Source organism: Emydura macquarii, unplaced genomic scaffold (assembly GCF_026122565.2).
Source record: "Emydura macquarii macquarii isolate MOO-44397 ecotype Brisbane River unplaced genomic scaffold, CSIRO-AGI_Emac_v2 contig_67, whole genome shotgun sequence".
Lineage (NCBI taxonomy): Eukaryota > Metazoa > Chordata > Testudines > Chelidae > Emydura > Emydura macquarii.
In genome coordinates, this window is record NW_027130204.1 from 5,797,995 (window position 1) to 5,816,998 (window position 19,004).

At 48.4% G+C, this 19,004-nt stretch overlaps 1 protein-coding gene across 1 annotated transcript in view; it reads right to left on the bottom strand.

The window, feature by feature from the left end:
* Window positions 1-10,705: 10,705 nt before the first annotated feature.
* WDFY4 (WDFY family member 4) overlaps window positions 10,706-19,004 on the bottom strand; it is a 204,580-nt gene continuing 196,281 nt past the window's right edge. Inside the window, exons 58-61 of the mRNA XM_067538932.1 lie at window positions 18,577-18,759; window positions 17,623-17,710; window positions 12,251-12,362; window positions 10,706-11,289 (exon numbers count right to left, since the gene is read on the bottom strand). Of these exons, the coding sequence (XP_067395033.1) occupies window positions 11,223-11,289; window positions 12,251-12,362; window positions 17,623-17,710; window positions 18,577-18,759 (450 nt within the window). The 3' untranslated portion in view covers window positions 10,706-11,222. The remainder of the gene's footprint in view (window positions 11,290-12,250; window positions 12,363-17,622; window positions 17,711-18,576; window positions 18,760-19,004) is intronic.

The window sequence follows — 19,004 nt, forward strand, 5'->3', positions numbered from 1 at the left end:
GTTTTAAGTGAGTTCAAGTATAAGGGAGAACGTCAGAAATGGTTACAAACCAATGCAAATTAAAAACGCTTTCTAGTAACTATGACTTAACCAAACTACAGTCTTGGTTCACGGTAATATTCTTACCACACTTCCTTCCAGCAAGTTGGCAGACCACCCCTTTGGTCAGCTCTCCCACAAAGTGCTCGGTTCCTTTGTTGGCTTAGGTGAAAGATCCCTTGGGGGTCTCTGCCCTCTCTTTTACAGTCCAGTCAACTTTGGAAAGGTTTCCTTCTCAATGTCCAGGGTCTTGCTGTGAGGAAAGCTGCCAGGGAGTCTGATGAAGAAGATTCCATTCTGGTTTCTTCCCAGCTGGTGGTTTCTATAATGCAAATTGATCTGTCCCTGTGGCCTCTTGACATGCCAATGAATGGTCAATTGTCTATGATTGCACTTGGGTGAAGGTGTCGGCCTTTCCTTTGTCTGCCAAAAACCTGTTTACCCAGTCTCCAGACTCGTCCAATTCAGGCACATTTTAGTAACATCATATAGAGGCACATGACACAGGCATTTTACACTGCTATTTCTAACCAGCATGTTATTAGCTTTTATATGATACTTCACAAGGCCCTTTTTAAGAATTTTAAGAACATAAGAATAGCCATATTGGGTCAGCCCAATGATCCATCTAACCCAGTACCCTGTCTTCCAACAGTAACCAATGCCAGGTGCTTCTGAGGGAATGAATAGAACAGGTAATCATCAAGTCCGTCGGCCAATCCCAGCCTTTTGAAAACATTTTGTACAAACAGTTTTACAGTAGTGTGTAGGGTATTAATTTTAGGGGTGGCACACCGATATTAATTATTTGTATTAGGGCAGCACCTCTATTGTATTGTATTGTATTGTATTAGGGTTGCATCTCTATTGAGCTGGGTGCTCTGCAGGTGCAGAGTAAGAGTCAGTCCCTCACGTCAATTGTTTATGATCCCAATAGACAAGACAGAGGATTGGAGAAAGGCTCACATCACATTAGCAGAGTGAACGCAGCGATGGATGACCAACGTCATGTTAACACCCTCTCTCCTGCCCCACCAAAGTGAGTAGAAAGATCCCATGGGCTGCATGTTAGATCAGGCCCTAAACCTCTCTGTGGTTCATTTTCCCATAAAATAGGGATGATGCTACCCTCTGGACATTTCATGATGTTATCTAGAGACCTTGTTATTGCTACTGATTTTATGTGAATGATCAGATTCCATGGTGATGAGCAGCTGCATAAAACTGTTTAGATAGATAGATTAGATTAGCTACTCACCCACCTTCGCAGCATGCTGTGAGACCCTTAGATGAAAAGTGCAGATGATGGTGATGATTGCAAGAAAACCGTTCCCTATGAAAGTTCCAGCATTCTAATTCCATTTGGATTTTTCATCGAAGCCAGCAATACAAATTCTTTTTTAATGAGGAAGTGAAGGCCCTGCCGTGCACTAGCAACTTGGCAAAGATTGCTTCACTAAGCTTTATTAGCCCATTATAAAGCTACAGAAATCAGGGAACATTTTGTACTAGCTGCAACATTTATAAGGCAGCTAGTGCTGTACAAAGGAGTCCAGAAGAAAATTGCCATGCAATAACCATATGATGATGATGAAGGCATTTTAATGTTTGCAGTTCCAGATCAGAGGAAACTGATTTTTAAGGACAAAAAGGGTTTTTAAATACTTTTCCCCTCACTGTGTCATTCCAGGACAGAATTAAAGTTATTTGGGTGCCTTACGTATGCATTTCTTACCTTAATATCCTTGGATTTCCACTAAGTGTACCACTAACTCTGAATATCCTGCACTTGTAATGCTTGATTTTGGGATAATTACAACATCCCTGTAATGTTTTTAGCCTCAAGAAACTGATATTTACTCTCAAGCATAATCCATTGTAATGTTTTTTTGTGATGGAATTTCCTTGTTTTTAAATTTTTAAAAAACATTACCTACATAACATTCCTGCGCTTCTTCTCGGCATGCCCTGAGCAAACGGCTGCAAATGGTACAGTGATCACTATGCTGTAGATGGGTAGAGTTTCTCTAGCACCAGAGCTCCCTGAAACTTCCAATTTTCTGCCAAAACTTTGGAGACAAAATTTTCCTGGTGGGAACCAGAAGAAGCTGATTTTTTTTTTTTTTTGGTTCCAGAACAGACAGGATTTCCAGAGCGACAATGCAAGAGACCAGCATAAAAAAAATCAATGGCTTAGAAGACTTTTGTCTACAGCTGGATGTCAAATCACACCGCTAAAGAGGCCTGGCAGCTGCTTTAAAGCATAGACAAGAATTTGTCTGTGGAAAGTGGATTTTAGCAGGTGAGGTGGACTCCCACTCCCCTGTATCTCTCATCCCTGCACACTCAGCTGACAGAGTGTTACACACATTTACACCAGCTAGGATCTGTCCCACAAAGTTTTGGTGCTATAACACCACTCCTGAAGAGAGCATCTACAAGGACTGAACCCAGCCACTCTGGAACTAAGCACGTGAGCCTCCACCCTGTGAGGTAAAGAAGCCAGTGCCAGGCTTAGCAACCGTGGTAGACTCAGACACCCCTCTGTGTGGACTTGCCCCTAGATGGGGAGACCGAGCCAGGCTGTGTTCACATGGGTTCAGATCCGGGAGCTTGGTTCAATGTAATAAGGCCTGCTGTGAAGATCAGATCCAGACTGGAGTTCAAGAGCTGGGATTTTGCTTTTGACTTATTTTATGCCCCACAGTGCTTTAATGTCTCACCAAAACAACGTACATTGAGATGAATAGGGAGTGTCACCCTACATGCTGACCCATCTCCCTCTCCCAGATTTGTGGCTTAGAGCTTGGCTACTGGGGATTCGGGTGTCCCAGACAGAGTCCTTGTCCTGGCAGGTTTGATACAGGGATTTCTGGAGCTCCCCAGCACACACACGGAACCGAGACAAAACGCCTCCTTGAAATTACTGGGTTCTGCAGGCCCAGATTTCCATGCAGCTTCTTCCTTGGAAGCCAGCAGCAGCCACAAGGAAAGGGCTGAGGCTGGGCGAGGAATGGAGGGGCAGGGAGTCAGGAATGGAAATGCTATTATTAGCAAGGCACCAACTCCTACTTAGCTTTATGAGCCTTCTCATCTCTGCTTCCTTGTAGTCTTGGTAACACCCAAGAGGACTAACCATCAGCTCCCTGGCCAAGTGTACTGATAGGTAGGGGCCAAGATCAACAAGAAAATATAATTCACCCCATACTTATCTTTAAAGAGCAACTGTGCAGGAATGGGATGCTTCACAGGACTAGGAAAGGCAGGCGGAGTCTTTTACAGGGCAGTGGTTCCAGTCTAGCCTGATTTTTGGGCCCTGATCCAGCAAAGATTTAGGCATGCACTTAACTTTATGCCTCACAAGTAGTGCCATGGACTACTCACAGTGCATGAGCTTTTGCAGGATCAGGGGCCTTGTAATATAGAGAAAAAGCCTATTGATGTGAATGGGGAAGTGTGACAGTATGATGTTGACAACTTCAAATGGGTTCTCTGCAAGTCAGCACCCTGGTGACTTAGAACATCCTGGGCTCCAGGTGTGGTTGAGGTAAAAGGGAGCGCTTACACCTGCTGGTAGCTGGAAATTAATGAGTTAATCACCTCACCAGCTGGAGAACCCAGGCAGGAAAGCAGGCAGGATAAAAGGCCAGTGCAGGAAGCAGAAGGAGGTTTGCTTATGACTGCTGTTGTGGGGTTGTATTGTATCTGGAGCTTAAGAAGGAGACAAACAATAAGCACACGTGGTGAAGGTACCTTGGTGGACCTGTGTGCTGTTTAATTCACCAGAAGGGCTTGCCTGCCAGAGCTCTCCTGGAGAGGAAAGGCAAGCCTGTTCACAGGAAGAAACTAACCTTCTTCTGTAGGAAATCGATCGCCTGGAAACCTCATAGGGAACTGTGGCCCTGATCCGATGCCCGATGAGAGGCTTACATTGAATGCCAGGCAGCATAACAGGGCTTGTCCAGGTGTTCTAGAGATGTCAGACTCTGTGCTCTGGACTCCTGAGTCCACAGCCAGGCTTTGAGCAATGCCTGTAAGGTTGGACAGACTCGGTCAAAGGTGGCTGGGTGCATCTATCCCAGCGTTTCCAGACCAGGGAACTTATGTGCTCTGTTTGCAACATTTGGCAAGCTAAAGAAGCACTGACAGCTTGCAGCAGCCCATTCGACCGCTCTGTTGCGCCCTTCCATCCTCAATATGATGAAGAAAAAGGAAATGCCACACAAAAAGCTATGTTAAGGTGCACAGCTCAATGCTGAGCTACTGATGCCCATGGGAAGGGTGACTTGGAACTCTAACCATATCCCCCTTGAGCATATGCAACCCTAATTCTGCCCCTCTTGATTGTACACATTACTGTGCTCCAGGCTTTAATTAATTATTATCATTATTATTTCACTTGCAGTAGTGCCTAGGAGCTCCAGTGATCAACCAGGGCAGTGCGGTGCTAGGTGCTGCACAGACGCAGGACAAAAGGCATGTTCTCACACTGCATCACACAATATTTTCAACACACTTCAGCCAGTGCCTACGACTGCATCTGTGATTGAAAGGAGGGACCCGCTATCCATATCAGAACTGAATGATATGTCTGTGCTGCTGAGACAATAGGGGGCTTACAGTATCTGGTGGCAGTGATCATATTATCAGGTTATCATGTAAGTAACTCAAGGCATGATGTGACCAGTCCAAATTGTCAGGCTCCTGCAATCCCTCTGGGGCAGGGAGGGTCTCTCTCTATGTGGGGGTGGTGCCTAACCCATTGTGGGCTCGATGGTAACACAAATAATTACTCCATAGCTTTCCCTGGGAGATGAGGGCACCTCAGGTATGACCCAGTTCTCTCCATTTGTTGTGTTCACATTCTCCACCTCCTTTTTGCTATGGAAGGCCTATATGGAACCAGCCTGACCCCTGAGACTTAGGCTATGTCTACACTGATGGCGGTGAATTTGCCGCCATCAGATCGATTTTTCCGGTTCGACTGAGCGGCAGTGAAGACCCGCTCAATCGATCCAGAAGTTGATTTAATAAAACCACCTCCCCAGAAAGCATAGCGCTGCGTAACGGGTATGCATTTCCCATCTGTGCAGCACAGTGGGGATGGCATGCTAAACAAAGGTTACAAAGTCAACGGGAGTTACGCAAGCAACTCTGCATAGCTCGCGTAACTCCCATCAGCTGCCACTGAATTTCACCAGCAATGTACACCAGGCCTTAGCTTCTGAGATGGGCTCTCCTGCGTCACACTTACACAAGCTCTTTATTTGATCTGTCTTCCAGGAGAGCGGCAATCAGCAAGGCAGCTTTGCCTTTCTGCCTTGATTTCTCCACTTGTACAATAGGGATTCTAATACTCATCCACCTCACCTGGGTGCCATGCATATTAACTAGTTAATGGCTATCTATATCTTTGAACATAAGGCATGCTATTTAAAGAAAAGACTAAGTCCTCTGAAAAAAAAATCAGGCCCTAGGTGTCTCCAGCTGGAGGCCAGTCACAGAGGCACCCGAAATTAGGAGAGATTTTGGGAAATTTTGGCCTTAATCTTCCTGTGCCTCAATTTCCCACCTGCAAAAACCCTGCCAACCACAGGGCAGAGTTGTGAAGCTAAATCTATAAACCGAAGTGTGGCTCAGACACTACAACCAGGAGCACCATAGGAAAAAACCCATTATCAATTAATTCCTTCCTTGGTACATGGTTTGTATAGCGCATGGGAAATAAGGCAAGCGCTATGCACTGGGTGATGAGGTTAAAAAGAAATGGCTTAGCCTAGAAGTCCTTCAGCGGCTGGGGAACAGCATGTCCCCATACACAGAGGAAAGGACCAGGCTCAGGAACAATCGATTAAGATTTTCAGCAGCAAGGCCTTCCCTGGAAGAAGCCAGGAATCCAGGCCCTGGAAGAACATACCCCTTTAACAAAGTGCTCGTCTCCTGAAGCGCAGCAGGGAAAGGGAATGGAACGAAGTAGTGCCAAGAACTTCAAGCGAGAGCCTGGATGGCTAATGAGAGACTAGCATCAGGGAAGGCTTGGATCGCTGACAAAAACAACATGTTCTCTCATGAGCTGGAAGTGGGGATCGTCATGGGAGAGTCCTCTCCCTTTGTGGGAAGCAAGGCAGGGCTACCACAAACAAGGCAGCCAGAAGGGAAATCAGGCCCAGCGGCGTTGCCAGCAGGAACTGCTGAACGCCTGTGAGTTTCCTGTGCTGCGCAGCCTCTGGCAGAATGCCGAGGTGAAGTGCCTGATCTGCTTCCTCTAGGCAGAGAGAACAGGAGCTTCTGCATGTGAAGCCGAACGGTCGGGGGACGGAGAGCCCAGCTGCAAACTGAACAGGGACTCGCAAACTTTCTGACAGGTCGCGTACCATACTGATCATCGGGCTAGAGATGGGATTTATCCCGCCCTCCTTCCCATAGTATCTGAGCAGCTCACCATTGTTACAGGATTTAGCATCGTACAGCCTGTCGGGCAAGGCTGTTATTCCCAATGGACAGATGGGAAACTGAGGCACAGAGAGACTAAGGCCCAGATGATCAAAGGTATTTAGGCTCCTAACTTCCATTGATTTCGACAGAAGGTAGGAGCCTAAACCCCTCTGGGGTTCCTGACCACTGGACCAAACTTCCTCACCACCGATGTGGACACCTCTGTCCTCTGGGATATAAGCAAGGTCTGAATGTCTGAGTGGCACTCCCCCTGCTCAGCCAGCTGAAAGGGGGGCCCTTTATTTGCATGGGCTTTGTATTTTCATGAGTACAATTAAGTACTCAGCATGATTGCACTGTATCTGCATAAACACACGTAGGTGCTGAGCATGATGGGAAATGGTCAGTATGGCTGGTATTGGGCTACAAATCACTTTTGTGTTAACTGCTGGGGGTAATGAAATGGTGTCCTTCGATTGCATGAACCGATGGCAGCAGAACTCACTAAAGGAACTGGGAAACCTTGGCTGACAACCAGCAGAGAGGACACGGCAGGGCCCAGAGGTGGCAGGAGGCAGCAGCGGAGGAGGCCAGGTCGACTGACTGAGTGCCAACCACAAGCTGGACACTGCAATGATGACCGTCAGTAGGGCTGGGGAAAGCGAGAAGGGAGAGGCGAAGGACACGCCCCCGTACTCTGGGGTGGGCTTGGCTCATTGAGTTCATGCATTCTGTTTGGACTGTTTTCCCAAACCAGTGCTGTGTTACTGCCTTCCTGTTATTAAAAGGTTTGCGTTCTACACTCAGACTCTGTGCTTGCGAGAGGGGAAGCATTGCCTTTTGGGGCACCCAGGGATAGTGTGTCATTTCCCAGGTGACTGGGTGGGGGCTCGAGCCGTTTGCTGTTGTATCATTGACAGGAGCCCCTAGATACAGAACCCAGCCCTTGCTGCTGCCGGCTCTGTCTGGCCGAAGGGTTACAGGAACGTGCTTCTGGTTCTCCTAGAGCTGTCACTCGTGAGCAATCCTATCAGAACACCCCACAAGAGTCCTGGGCTGGCTTTTTGCCATGTTCTGGCACGACTCAAGCCCTGCTTTGCCCCAACCTTCACCCTGTATCTGCCATGAGGCCAGTATGGGAGCCTGATTACACTGAGAGCAATGTTACCACAGTAGCAAGAAGATAAGCTGAAAATAACTTGCATCAATGGCGTGGCAGCAGTTGCTTAGCCCTGCCTCTATGGTTCTGTGTCTGTGCTGTTTCTTTTCCCTCGCTAGGATCTGACATGAGTTAGGACCAAATTTCTCCTGGTTGCCGGCATTTCCTGCACCTGTGAGTGCTTTAGGTTGCCTGCAATTTGGCTCTGGCTTCTTGTGCATCTTCAACCCCTCCTGCGAATTCAACTCATTGTTAATTTACACCAAAGGCGCACACAGCAAGGAAAGCCACACAAAGCAGCCGGCGCGGGTTTAGAGAGCTGCTCAAATATTTTGTTTTCAGATTAGATGGTCAAAAAGCCATTGGAAATCTTAACTGACTCCTGCACAGGATGCACATGGCGGGAAGCGTCACGGCTTGGAGATGGCCAGGCGCAGTTCTTCTCCCTTGCACCACACGCTAAGAACCCCTGAAACAGGAGACGTGCAGGAGCACGTGAAGCAGAAAAATGTGCATGTGGAAACGGAATGGAGGGCAGGAGTATCGAGATAGTTGGCAGCAATAAAGAGGTTGTGGAGGAGGAACAACAGAAGTTTTCATTAGCTGGCCACAGCGCGGAGGGTCAAACTGGCTGTGAGGTTCTTTTCAGCCAAGCTTGCTCCCCGTTGTGCACACCACTCCCTCCTTGGTGGGGCGCCACCCCCCCAGCACCGCTGATGCAGCCCTATGCTTTCCACCCGCTTTCCCTGTCTCGCAGGAGCAGCCCTGCCTTGGAGCGGCTCGGGGCATCCACACCAGGAGGTGGCAGAGACAAATCAACAGAGCCCCAGACAGGGATCGAGGTTCTATTCCTGGTTCTAGCACCAGCCTGCTCTGTGACCCGGGGTGACTCCTGCCATCCATCTGTGCCTCAGTTTCCCTGTCTGTAAAAGGGGATGATGATACCTCCCCTCTCCTTGGCAAAGCACTTTGAGATCTATGGATGGAAGGGCTAGATCGAAGCTAGGTATTACTGTTATTATTGAAGAACAAAATGTCCAGTAACTGGGGGAGTAGCATCAGCTCAAGCTCTATGCAGGACCCAGACCTGCACTCCCCGGATTGGAGGGGAGGAGGTCACACTACTAGGAAGCTTGTCTGGCGTTTAGTGGGTCTGCCTTCCTCTGGAGCCTCAACTCAGCTCTGTTAGGATCACGTGGGCAGATCCCCCAGGATCCATTTCTTGGGATTGCAGGGGGACAGGCTGGCTCTTTCCAAGTGAGTTTGTCCCCTGGGGTCTAGGTTTGTACTGGTGTAGCACGTGGAGGCCCTGCCCCGTTGTGCCAGGCCCCATGCAAACAGAGAACAGATGATGGCGCTGGCCGCAGACAGCTGACAACAGAAGGCCACAGACAGCTGACCACAGAAGGCCCATCGCTGGATTTCTGCGACCGGCTGTGCGTGACGGGGTGTCTGCTCTTCCAGGAGCTGCCCTCGGGGTATGTGGAACCGCATGCTCTGGCTCTGCCTTAGGCTACAGCTGTGGGGAATGTCCCCAAGAGGCCTGTGTTGAAACCGCAGACCCCAGAGAGCTAAGCCGCCGGCCCCATCAGGTCCTGTTGACAGCGGTGATCCCCCTCCTCCATGGACTGGGCCTGGCTCCAAGTGGGCTGCAATCCCGGCTGTGTGTCCCTTTGACAGTATTTACAAAGCGGCCGCTCTATGCTTCGGTTCTGGCGCCTCCAGAGCCTCACAATAAACAAACCAGCAGATAAAGGCCAACAAACTGCTCAGTCCCATTCAGGCCCGATCCTGCTCCCGGAGAACCCGATGTCCTCAACTCCCATTGGCTTCAGGAGGGCAAAACCCGGGCTTTGGGAATAAAACCCATGGGACTAACAGGTGCTCAGCACCTCACAGGATCTGGCCCCTCGTTTGTGGTCATGTTCAGATGTCAACAGGCCAAGGGTGTGCTGTGAGTAAGGGACTGGCCAGCTGCCACCCTCCCAGTGTGTGTCAGCCTCCGGGAGCCTTATGCGCTGTATCCGGCTAAGCAACCCAGCTCTATGTGTGCCTTTGGGGCTGCACAGAGCGGTGTCGCTTGTGTGTCCAGGTTTCATTTGAAACCGCATGGAGTCGGCCTTTATTAGCGTTGCCTGCATCAAAAATTACAAAAAATGAGCAAAATACATCCCAGTGCTGGGGTCTTTCCAGGTGCCGCCAATGGCCAAGGTTCAGGGCTCTTCTGCAGAGGGTCAGGCTTCGGGATCAGCTAAGTCCCTGTGATGAAGGGGCTGGGTACCAGGAGATGCCCAAGCGTGGGGCTGGACACCAGGTGGGTACAGGGCAGCTGCAATCGGAGAAGCAGGGAGATTTCTCCCCTTTCCAATTTGCATTTGATTCCTTCTCTCCTTCAGTTTCTCTCAGCAGCAGCCAGCGAGGAAGTGGGTCAACATTACCTGTTGCAGTGGGAGATTCCGGAGACAAGCTCCCTGCACCCTCTTCATGAGCCCCCTTGGGTGCAGCCCAGGACCAAGCAGAACTGCATGTGCAGCAGCCAACAGCCCGCAATAGTGAGGGGCGGGTGTGTCATCGCTGCCCCCTGCTGGCTGTAATCTCAGAGGGACCGTGATGGGATCCCTCTCTAGACTTGAGGCGAAAGGCCGATACACACCCACAGCGCTCCCATCTTAATGCACGGGTGCCATCTCGTCCTCTAGAAACTCCAATACCAATCCACAAACAAGACTGTTTCACAGGTCACAGCCTGGCTTTATGTGTTAACACCCTGCTGACATTCCAGGGGGCCAGACTCAGAACTGCTGGGACCGGCTGCCACTCCATCTACTTCAGTGGGCTGAATTTCCCCCTGAACTGGGACTTAAAATCTAAACCCTGGACAGGATGACTATGGGAGCCCGGCAGTCGGAATGTCCCAGCCTAAAGAGTGGCTGAGAGGTTTAATCTGCATCTCGGCACAAGGTTTACGTACCCTCCTCCAGATCCAGGTTTAAAAAAAACCACATGCATATGCAGCCCACCAGCCATCGAGTAAAATGAGCAATTACCATCCCATTAAACCACATTAATAAACAGCTTGATTTTATTTAGCACAAAAACACTTTGTACAGAAGAAATCCACGTGAAGCTCAGACTCACATGCCAATGAGGATGCGTTTTAAACACATTTGATAGCTTTTACCTACCGTATTCTATACAGTGGACTACCACAAAGAGCCCAGATCTGTTCTCATTGAAGCCAGTGGTAAGATTCCCATTGATTTCACTGGGAGCAGGATGGCAGACAGAACACACACATTGCATTATACCGGTGACTGATTCTCATTGACAAATTCCGCGTTGGCGCTGTACGCGCAGCAGAATGGGACCTTCGTACCTTATTACGCTTAATAACAGGGCTGAGATGTATCAGAGGATGGCAAATTCCTCATCTTTTCCCCCACTTGACCCTGCAATCCACTGACTCTGTTGAGATTCGTTTCACTCCACTCTTTCTTCTAAATCTTGTATACTCTGAAGAATAATTTTCTTTCCATCCATGGACACCACACAGGGTTCGAGGAGACCAACTGCTCTTTGTTGTTTCTTCCTAGCCATCCACAGCCCAACAGTATATCCTCCCCCTCTCATCACCAACTAGGAGCTTGGAAGAATTTCTTGGAAGAGAAAAGAAAAAACAACAGTGATTAATAACCAAATGCAAAATTGGTGCTGCATGTTCAAGAGTCTCTCCGGTTTGTGCAGCAATTGGAACAGTGCCCAGTGTAGACAGCTCTCTACCATTAAAACCTAAAGAACACTCACATAAACTAAATAAAGATCCAAGCTTCAAAGGCTGGAGCTGGATTCAGAGCCAAACTTTCCCAGAGTTCAATGGTATTTGGACCAGGATTTGGTTTGGCCAGTTTCGGACATTGCGGCCAAATGCACAGTTGGGATCTGGAGCTTCAAGATTCTGGTTTGGATTCATCTCTAATTCAGCGAAGCACCCACCCCCATTAAATCTGTTTGGCAGACAATTATAGGAAGAAATTCTCCAATAGGTGCATGTTGCGGCTTCATCCTCCGACATCTCTAAATCCTGTACTCGCCCAGGAACCTCAAAAGGTTCAAAAGTGCAGGGCACAGATCCGCCCCCTCCCTCCCCCCACTCCTCTAAGTCTCTGCAATCTAATGATGCTGCTTACAGGAATCACTTTGCTGACCTTTGAAATGCCACCACTTCTGGAGAGGAACACAGCAGCTGTTTAACAGTGCACAGCAACATTACTTCTTGAAACAGCTGGTTCTTTCCTTGGAGGTCTCCCATCTAGGGTGACCAGATAGTAAGTGTGAAACGATACTTTTTTTTTTTCAGGGGGGGATAGAGGTGTCCCTAACATCGGGATATCTGGTCATCCTACTCCCATCTGAGTCCTGACCATGATTAGCTTGTGAGATCTGACAAGACCGTATCACAGGATGGCTGCATCTTCTTAGGATAGGTGGATTTTCCTTTGATATTTTTAGAAATAATAAAAAGAAGCTTTAACTCAGAACAGACGCTTGGAATCAGTGTCCGGCTGCTATTTCGCCCTCTGCTGCACATATGCTACATTGCAATGGAAATGACTGTACCTGGGTACCGTAAGAGCCGTCACCGTTGGATTATTTTTAGTTGGTTTCCCAGTCAAAGCGATGCCGATATTCAACTCCCGCCAGAGAAGAAGATGTTTCCCCCACTTGTTACCTGCAGAGTGGTTTCAAAATAAATATTTAGAAACTTTGGTTGTTTTGGGAGGGGTGGAGGTGGAGTGCGCTGATTATTTACGGTCAGCAAGTTGTTAAACTGAGAACAAATATATTTAATCTTGGCCTGTGCTGTTGCAAAATGGGCCCATCTCAATTTAATTTGCAGCTATGATAGTTACATGTGCTGACGTGCGGCTGTATCAATTGTGGGCTAAATTGGATTTGTGTATTATTGCTTTCTAAATTGCATGCCTAGTTCAGCAAAATTGTTCATCAGTGTTTACTGGCTCTATGCTTAATAAGATGCCCCAGAATACCTTGCTGCCAGGATATAATGCAGCCTATAATTGCCTACTAAAAAGAAATTACATAAAGCCCCGGTATTATCAACTTATCTAAATCTGCTCATAGCAAAACCAATAATTAAATGCACGCCCGCACATGCACAAACACGCAGATGACAACCCCCCCAACGTAACTCAATCATTGTTACTTCAGTCTTTTTAATGGCCACATTCTGGATTAATTTTATTGCCTTTAATGGGTAGAATGAAATGAGGGAATACTAGGCCATCGAAAATCATCCTGAAGTCATTCGAGGAGTTTTGGGGAGCGTCTCGTTGCTGTAATTAAACTTTACGGCTGGTTAAATGACTCTGCTCCTCATGCGTGCATGTGTGTGTTCAACAGATCCTCTGTGTACGTGCGCGCACGTGTGTGTTCAACAGATCGTCTTTCTAGTTGCCTGGCTGACTGGTTCTTTCTCACATGTTCAGGGTCTAACTGATGACCAGGTTTGGGGTTAGGAAGGACTTTCCCCAGGTCAGATTGGCAGGGATCTTGGGATTTTTTCATCTTCCTCTGCAGAGTGGAGTGTGGTTTGCCTGCTGGGATCCTCCAGGTATGTCTCACCTAATGAGTCCTCTGCCATTGCAGGGGCCACAGGCATTAGTGCACTTCAGTCTCTCCCGTCCTCTGTCTACAGCCACAAGAGTTTTGCCTCCTGAGCACTGAAATGATTCAGTCTAACGAAAGACTTTGGGCTTAACATAGGGTGGCCCTGACTGGAACACCCTCTTGCAACAACTCTTGGCATGACAGTGCACCGGCCTCAGTTTCCCCTCTCCAGTAACCAAAGGACTTTATGCCAGGCTCTCTTGCCTCAATAATGCCCCTCCTTGGGACTGGTTTAGTATAAAAACAGAGTGTAAATAGATCAAAACGCAAGTCCTGCCCCAAAATCCATTCCCCCCCCATGCATAAAGTCCTTAAAATCCCAGGACATCTCACCCCGAGGTTCCCCAGGTTCCACACTCTGATGTCTTCTGCCACACCTGGACTTTTTGTCAGTCCTCTTCTGTCTTTCTGCCAGGACAGGTATCCCAGCCCACTTCCTGTTGTGAAGGAACCACCCCCCCAGCCTCTCTGCTGGGAGATCATCTTTTACCAGGGGAACATCCCTCACTCTCCCTGGCTCCTTCCCTGTTCCCTTTGGTCCAGCCTTCTGGTGTGGAGACGTCAGCAGGAAAGCCCCTCCACCGCTCCCCTGCCTCCAGCCCTCGTTAGCTCTCCAGCTTACAGCAAGCAGGCACCTCCCACTTTCAGCCCTCTCCAGCCCTCTGGCCCTGGTTCTCTGACTTGGGGAGGCCAGCCAGCACACCCCTTTCGATGCGCTCTTTGCCTTCAGCCTTCCCCCAGGAAACACATTCTGCTGTGGCAGCCCTTCCTGACGGACCATGGCTTACAGTCCCAATGGTGGCCTTAGTTTGCATAAAAATATACCTATGTAATTAGGTAATTAGATCCACCAACGTAATTATACCCATGTAATTAGACTGTGGAACTCATTGCCACAGGAAGTCAATGAGGCCAGGAATTTAGGAAGATTGAAAAATGGACTGGACATTAATATGGATACCAAGAATATCATCATTATCATAATTAACTCCAATAACGTGTGGAAGGGATATTAAACCTTCTGCTTCAGGGCGTAAGCCAATCTTTGACTATTAGAGACCAGGCAGAAACTTAATTTGGGGTGCAGATTATCCCACAATTGGCAAATGAGGGTTCCTACACCTTCCTCCACAGCAGCTGGTACTGACAGGATACTGAGCTAGATGAGCCACAGGGCTGATCCAGTCTACTAAATCCTATGTCCCTGTAAATGTAGAAATGTTCATAAACACCTAAGGGAGTTAGAAGCAGAAGTCCCATTAATGTGCTGCTAAGTCACTACAGTGCTTTTGAAAATTCCACCAGCAATGTCTGATTGCTGCATAGTATCCTAGCATGCAGCTGGTCCATCCATAGTTAGATCTTCATACAAACTGTAAGCCTAATCATGGAACAACAGACAATGCCTTCAGCATATCTGTAAATGAGGGCCACAAAACACACACACGCATTTTAAAATGCACTGAGAAAATAACCAAGGCCTGCTATTAGGATGTGCTTTTAAAGATCTCTGGCAGGTTTTGGCTCCTGTATCTGTTAGATCAGGGACATTTAACTATTATTACTTTTATTACCACGACAGCACTGTAGCTTTCAACACACGGTAAGCCTTCAGCTCACTGCTCTACCTTTAACAGCTTTGCCGTCAGCTCAGCTTAACCACTCACTGCTCAGGAATATAGTTGGGGAAACACAAATAAACCTGTGCTCCAGAGGCCCTCTGCTGGCCTCACACTGCCTTGAAAAGCCGCCCACTTCATTGTGGGTGGCAAAGGCAACACATCCCGAGCAGAGCCGGGCTCTGGTCCCTCCAGCCAGGGGCCGAGTTTGGCCCTGCTCCTTCCTGGAATCGGGCCACAGCACTTTATTACGGCCACCAGCGCAGCTGTTACAGTCAGAAGCTCTGCTGCTACTCAGGCTTTTGGACACAGCAGTTCTTTTAGCCAGTGTGGCGGACAGTCTCCTCTTGCAACTTTTTGCAGCACATTTTTATTGAGCCCAGTAACCAAGGGCTCACTTAGGGCCTGATCTTGCTGGAGGTGAGTACTGAGCTCCCCCAGCTCCAGGGTCATCAGCTCCAGGCAGGATCTGCCCATTGCACTGTGTCTAAGCGCTGCCCTGTATCTCCAAGACAGGACAGTCCTTCCCTTGACTATGCACATTGCACCATAGTATTGCACTAGCACAAGGCTCTCACAGCGCTTTCCATACACATGTGAGGGAATTGCCTCCCTGCTATTTTAGCCATTTTGCAGCATGGTTTAGGACAGGAAGCGAGGGCACTGTATCTGGTGGAAAGCAGAGAGGCAATCCAGATTTGACCCTGCCCAAACCCTTTCTAATGAAACCAGGTCTCCTGGGTCCCAGTCCGGTGCTCTGTGTGCAGCAATGACCCCTGGCTGGGCACTTTGTCGTGGACTCTGGCACTGCATTCTGATCCGTGCATGCTGGTGCAGCAGGCAGTCCGGAGCAGCTCTGAGCAGGCAAATCCAAGAGTGCACAGGGAAGAACACAGTCGCTAGCTGGGGCTCTAAGCTGTGGCTCTCCATGACAGGGAAGGCACCAGAGGGTAGCAGGGGGCTTCTAAATGAGTCGGGGAGGAAATGTAAGAGGGTGGGAGGAGAACAGGGAGACAGCAGGACCAGCTGACTGTTCTCGCAGGAAGGGGAAAGGCATAGAGTCTAAGTCCAGAAGGAATCATATATATATATCCCCAAATCATCCTGGCAAGGGACCCACACACTGCGGGGCAAGGCGCACTAATAAATTTGTCCAGCGTCTCTTTCTCTCTCTATCTCTACTGGCTCCCATCATTAACCCTGGTTCTCTCCAAAGGAACTGCCAGCCACCATCCAGCCCTCTCTCCATGGCTTCCCTGTCAGGAGGGCATGCTGAATATCAGACTCGAGATCCCCCTGAAGATCTGACAGGCGAATTTGGCTCTTAAATATTCCAGGCAGAGACTGCGGAGGAGTGGGCCCTGGCATCGGCAAAGAGAGCGCATAACTCAGAAAGCCCCAGGCCTGGCTCTGCAGGGCTTTGCCCGCTGAGTAGCTCTGCGCCCCTGTGCAGAGTGAGGGTGAAATGCAGCCCTCCTGGCTTGGCGGCATTGTACACCCTCTTAGCAGATGGCTGGGAACACGCAAGGTGAAGGGAAAGGGGGAAATCCAGCCCTAGCTGCTGAGGCATTTTTAAAGGCCCATCATGACAGGATCTAAGCACCACTGTCCCTGCTGTTCACAGCCTCTAGGCCCAGATGCTGTCACTTTTTGCCCTCGGCTTCCACTATGGGGCAATGCTTTTGGGAGCAGGTGTGTTCTGGGAGGTGTCAGGCTAGGGCTCGTTCTGACCTCCACTTGGAAGGAAGTGCACAGCCAGGGACTGTACACCCAGAATGTACAGTCAACAGTCTGCCATCAACTTCAGCATCCCAGAGGTGCACACCTCTAAGCTAGCCAGGATCTGCTTCTCTGGGGCGCTTTGCAATTAGGGGCAGGAGCTTGACTCAGACCCAGAAATGAATGGGGAGCTGACGCAAGGCACAGAGCCGTGGGATGATGGGAAGCGTGAAGCGACAGTCACTCTGCAGGTACTGGGAAAGAACTGTGGTTGCTGATCGTGGCATGAATGTCCTGTCCTCCAGGGGGAGGAGGAGAGAGGCTGCTCTGCCCTGCAGCATTTGCTAGAGACAGCTCATTTCCCAAGTGAATTATTAAGGTCCAACAGCTGGATTTCAAGCCACCTCCTCTCTGCTGCCCTGTGCCTTTTGTGCTCCTCATACCCATATGAGAGAACGTCCTTGTGTTTGTAGCAGAGGGGAACTCACCAAACCCACAGACCCAAATACCCACAGACATTGGGACGGTTTGCATCTGGCTCCCAACTCTGTGCTTTGGCAAAGCGTAAGAGGTTCCAATCTGGAGTCAGGTGAGGATAAGCAACCAGACTTTCAGATGCTTCTATCTGAGCTTCTGGGCAAGCTGGGACTGGGAATTCTCACGCAGCCTCCAGCATTTCTGCTGCAGTTTGGACCAGTTATTGCAACAGCAGCAACTCACACAGCATTCGGCCCTTCCCAAGCTAAGGAATAACCAACAAGGGAAACACCCAGATCATTTCGAGACTGTCACAAGTGTGTGATTCAGGCTCAGATCTGGAAAGGTTTGCTGAGGGGTGGAGAAAGAAGGTTCCTCAGTTTTTCTGCATCTCATCACCCTTTCCTAGCCCTAGCTGCTTCTCTTTCACAGATATGCAGGGCGCACAACACAGCAGTGTTTCAGTTCAGGACCGTAAGGCCATACCTTTGTTATCCAGATCTTCTGTTGTGGCTTTTTGTGATGTGGTTCCAACATCCTGGCCTGGCGCTTTTGCATATTCTGTCTTCCATAACTGTGTCGGTAAGAAAGGACGGGTTAGAAAATGCAGAAGTGTTAGAAAGACAGACCTTCCAATTCTGGGGCTCGTAGAATCTCTATACGGTTGAAGATGTGATGATTGGATGAGAGGTTGGCAGTGCTTTGGCATTGTTCAGCTGTCCTGCTGGGTTTCATGCAGTTGCTTGAGAACTAGACGGGGACTTTGCTGGGTCTAAAGAGGGGAATCCCTTTTTGAAATTCAACCACCAGATGGAAGGTACGGTTGAGACTGATTTCCTTGTCTTTGATGGAGTGTCCTCCTCTTTGGACACAGATGTTTTATCCCAGGAGCTTAAACACACTTCTGATAAGCAATGTTATTTTTACTTTTGGAATAAACCAGAAAGAACAGCATTTTCAAAACAATTTCTCGGGGGAGGAGACGCTTGTTGAAAAACTTTGCCCCCAAACTTTCTCCCTGTTCCAAATTATCAGAGCGGGTAGAAAACTTCTCATCAAAACATTTTTCTTCAGAGAAAAAAGGCTTTTTTGAGGAATGAACACTTTAATTTTTGTCAACTTTTCTATTTTCTGTCAAAAAAACAATTTTCCAGCTTTTGGGGAAAATAATGGCTTGTACTGAAAATTTCCAAGGAATATTTCAAACAAAATGACATTTTTTTTGTTCCTTTCTAAATGTGTTGTGGAGAATACTTACTGGTTTCCCCACCAGTTCCCCAAATTATACACCTTCACCTCTGGCCTACTCTATCACTCTCTGTTTGTAATGGGTCTAGGGGCAGATGTGGAGCTAATAAAAACCATTCAGTGTGAGAAACTCTTTCTCTAATCCACAACTGGCTTAGCAAAAACATAATCCACCAAGTGGGAAACACCTACCCTCACAGTTCCATCGGTTCCCCCTGTGACGATGATGCTACGTGTGTCCCAGTCCATTACTTCTGCAAAGCAGCAGCAAACAATGTCTCCTTCTAGCCCGCAGGCAGTGTTGATGTTAGCCAGAGGCTGGCCGTTGATGGTCCACAAATATAAATAGGATCTGGCACAAGAGGCAATGTCACCCTGTAACACGCCAAGAAACATTATTTCAGCATTCCACAAATACCACCTGGGGCTGCTAAGACCTTGTTGTAATCTATGGCATTTGCCCATTCTTAATTTTATTTCTCTTCCAGTCTTTTCAGCAGAAGAACTGGTCAAAAATTACTTGTTTTAAATTACAAATTCTGGAATCTCAGAGTTGTTACCATTTTGCAGGGTTTGAAACAGATTCACCTCTAGTTTCTGTAATTTTTTTTTTGCATTTT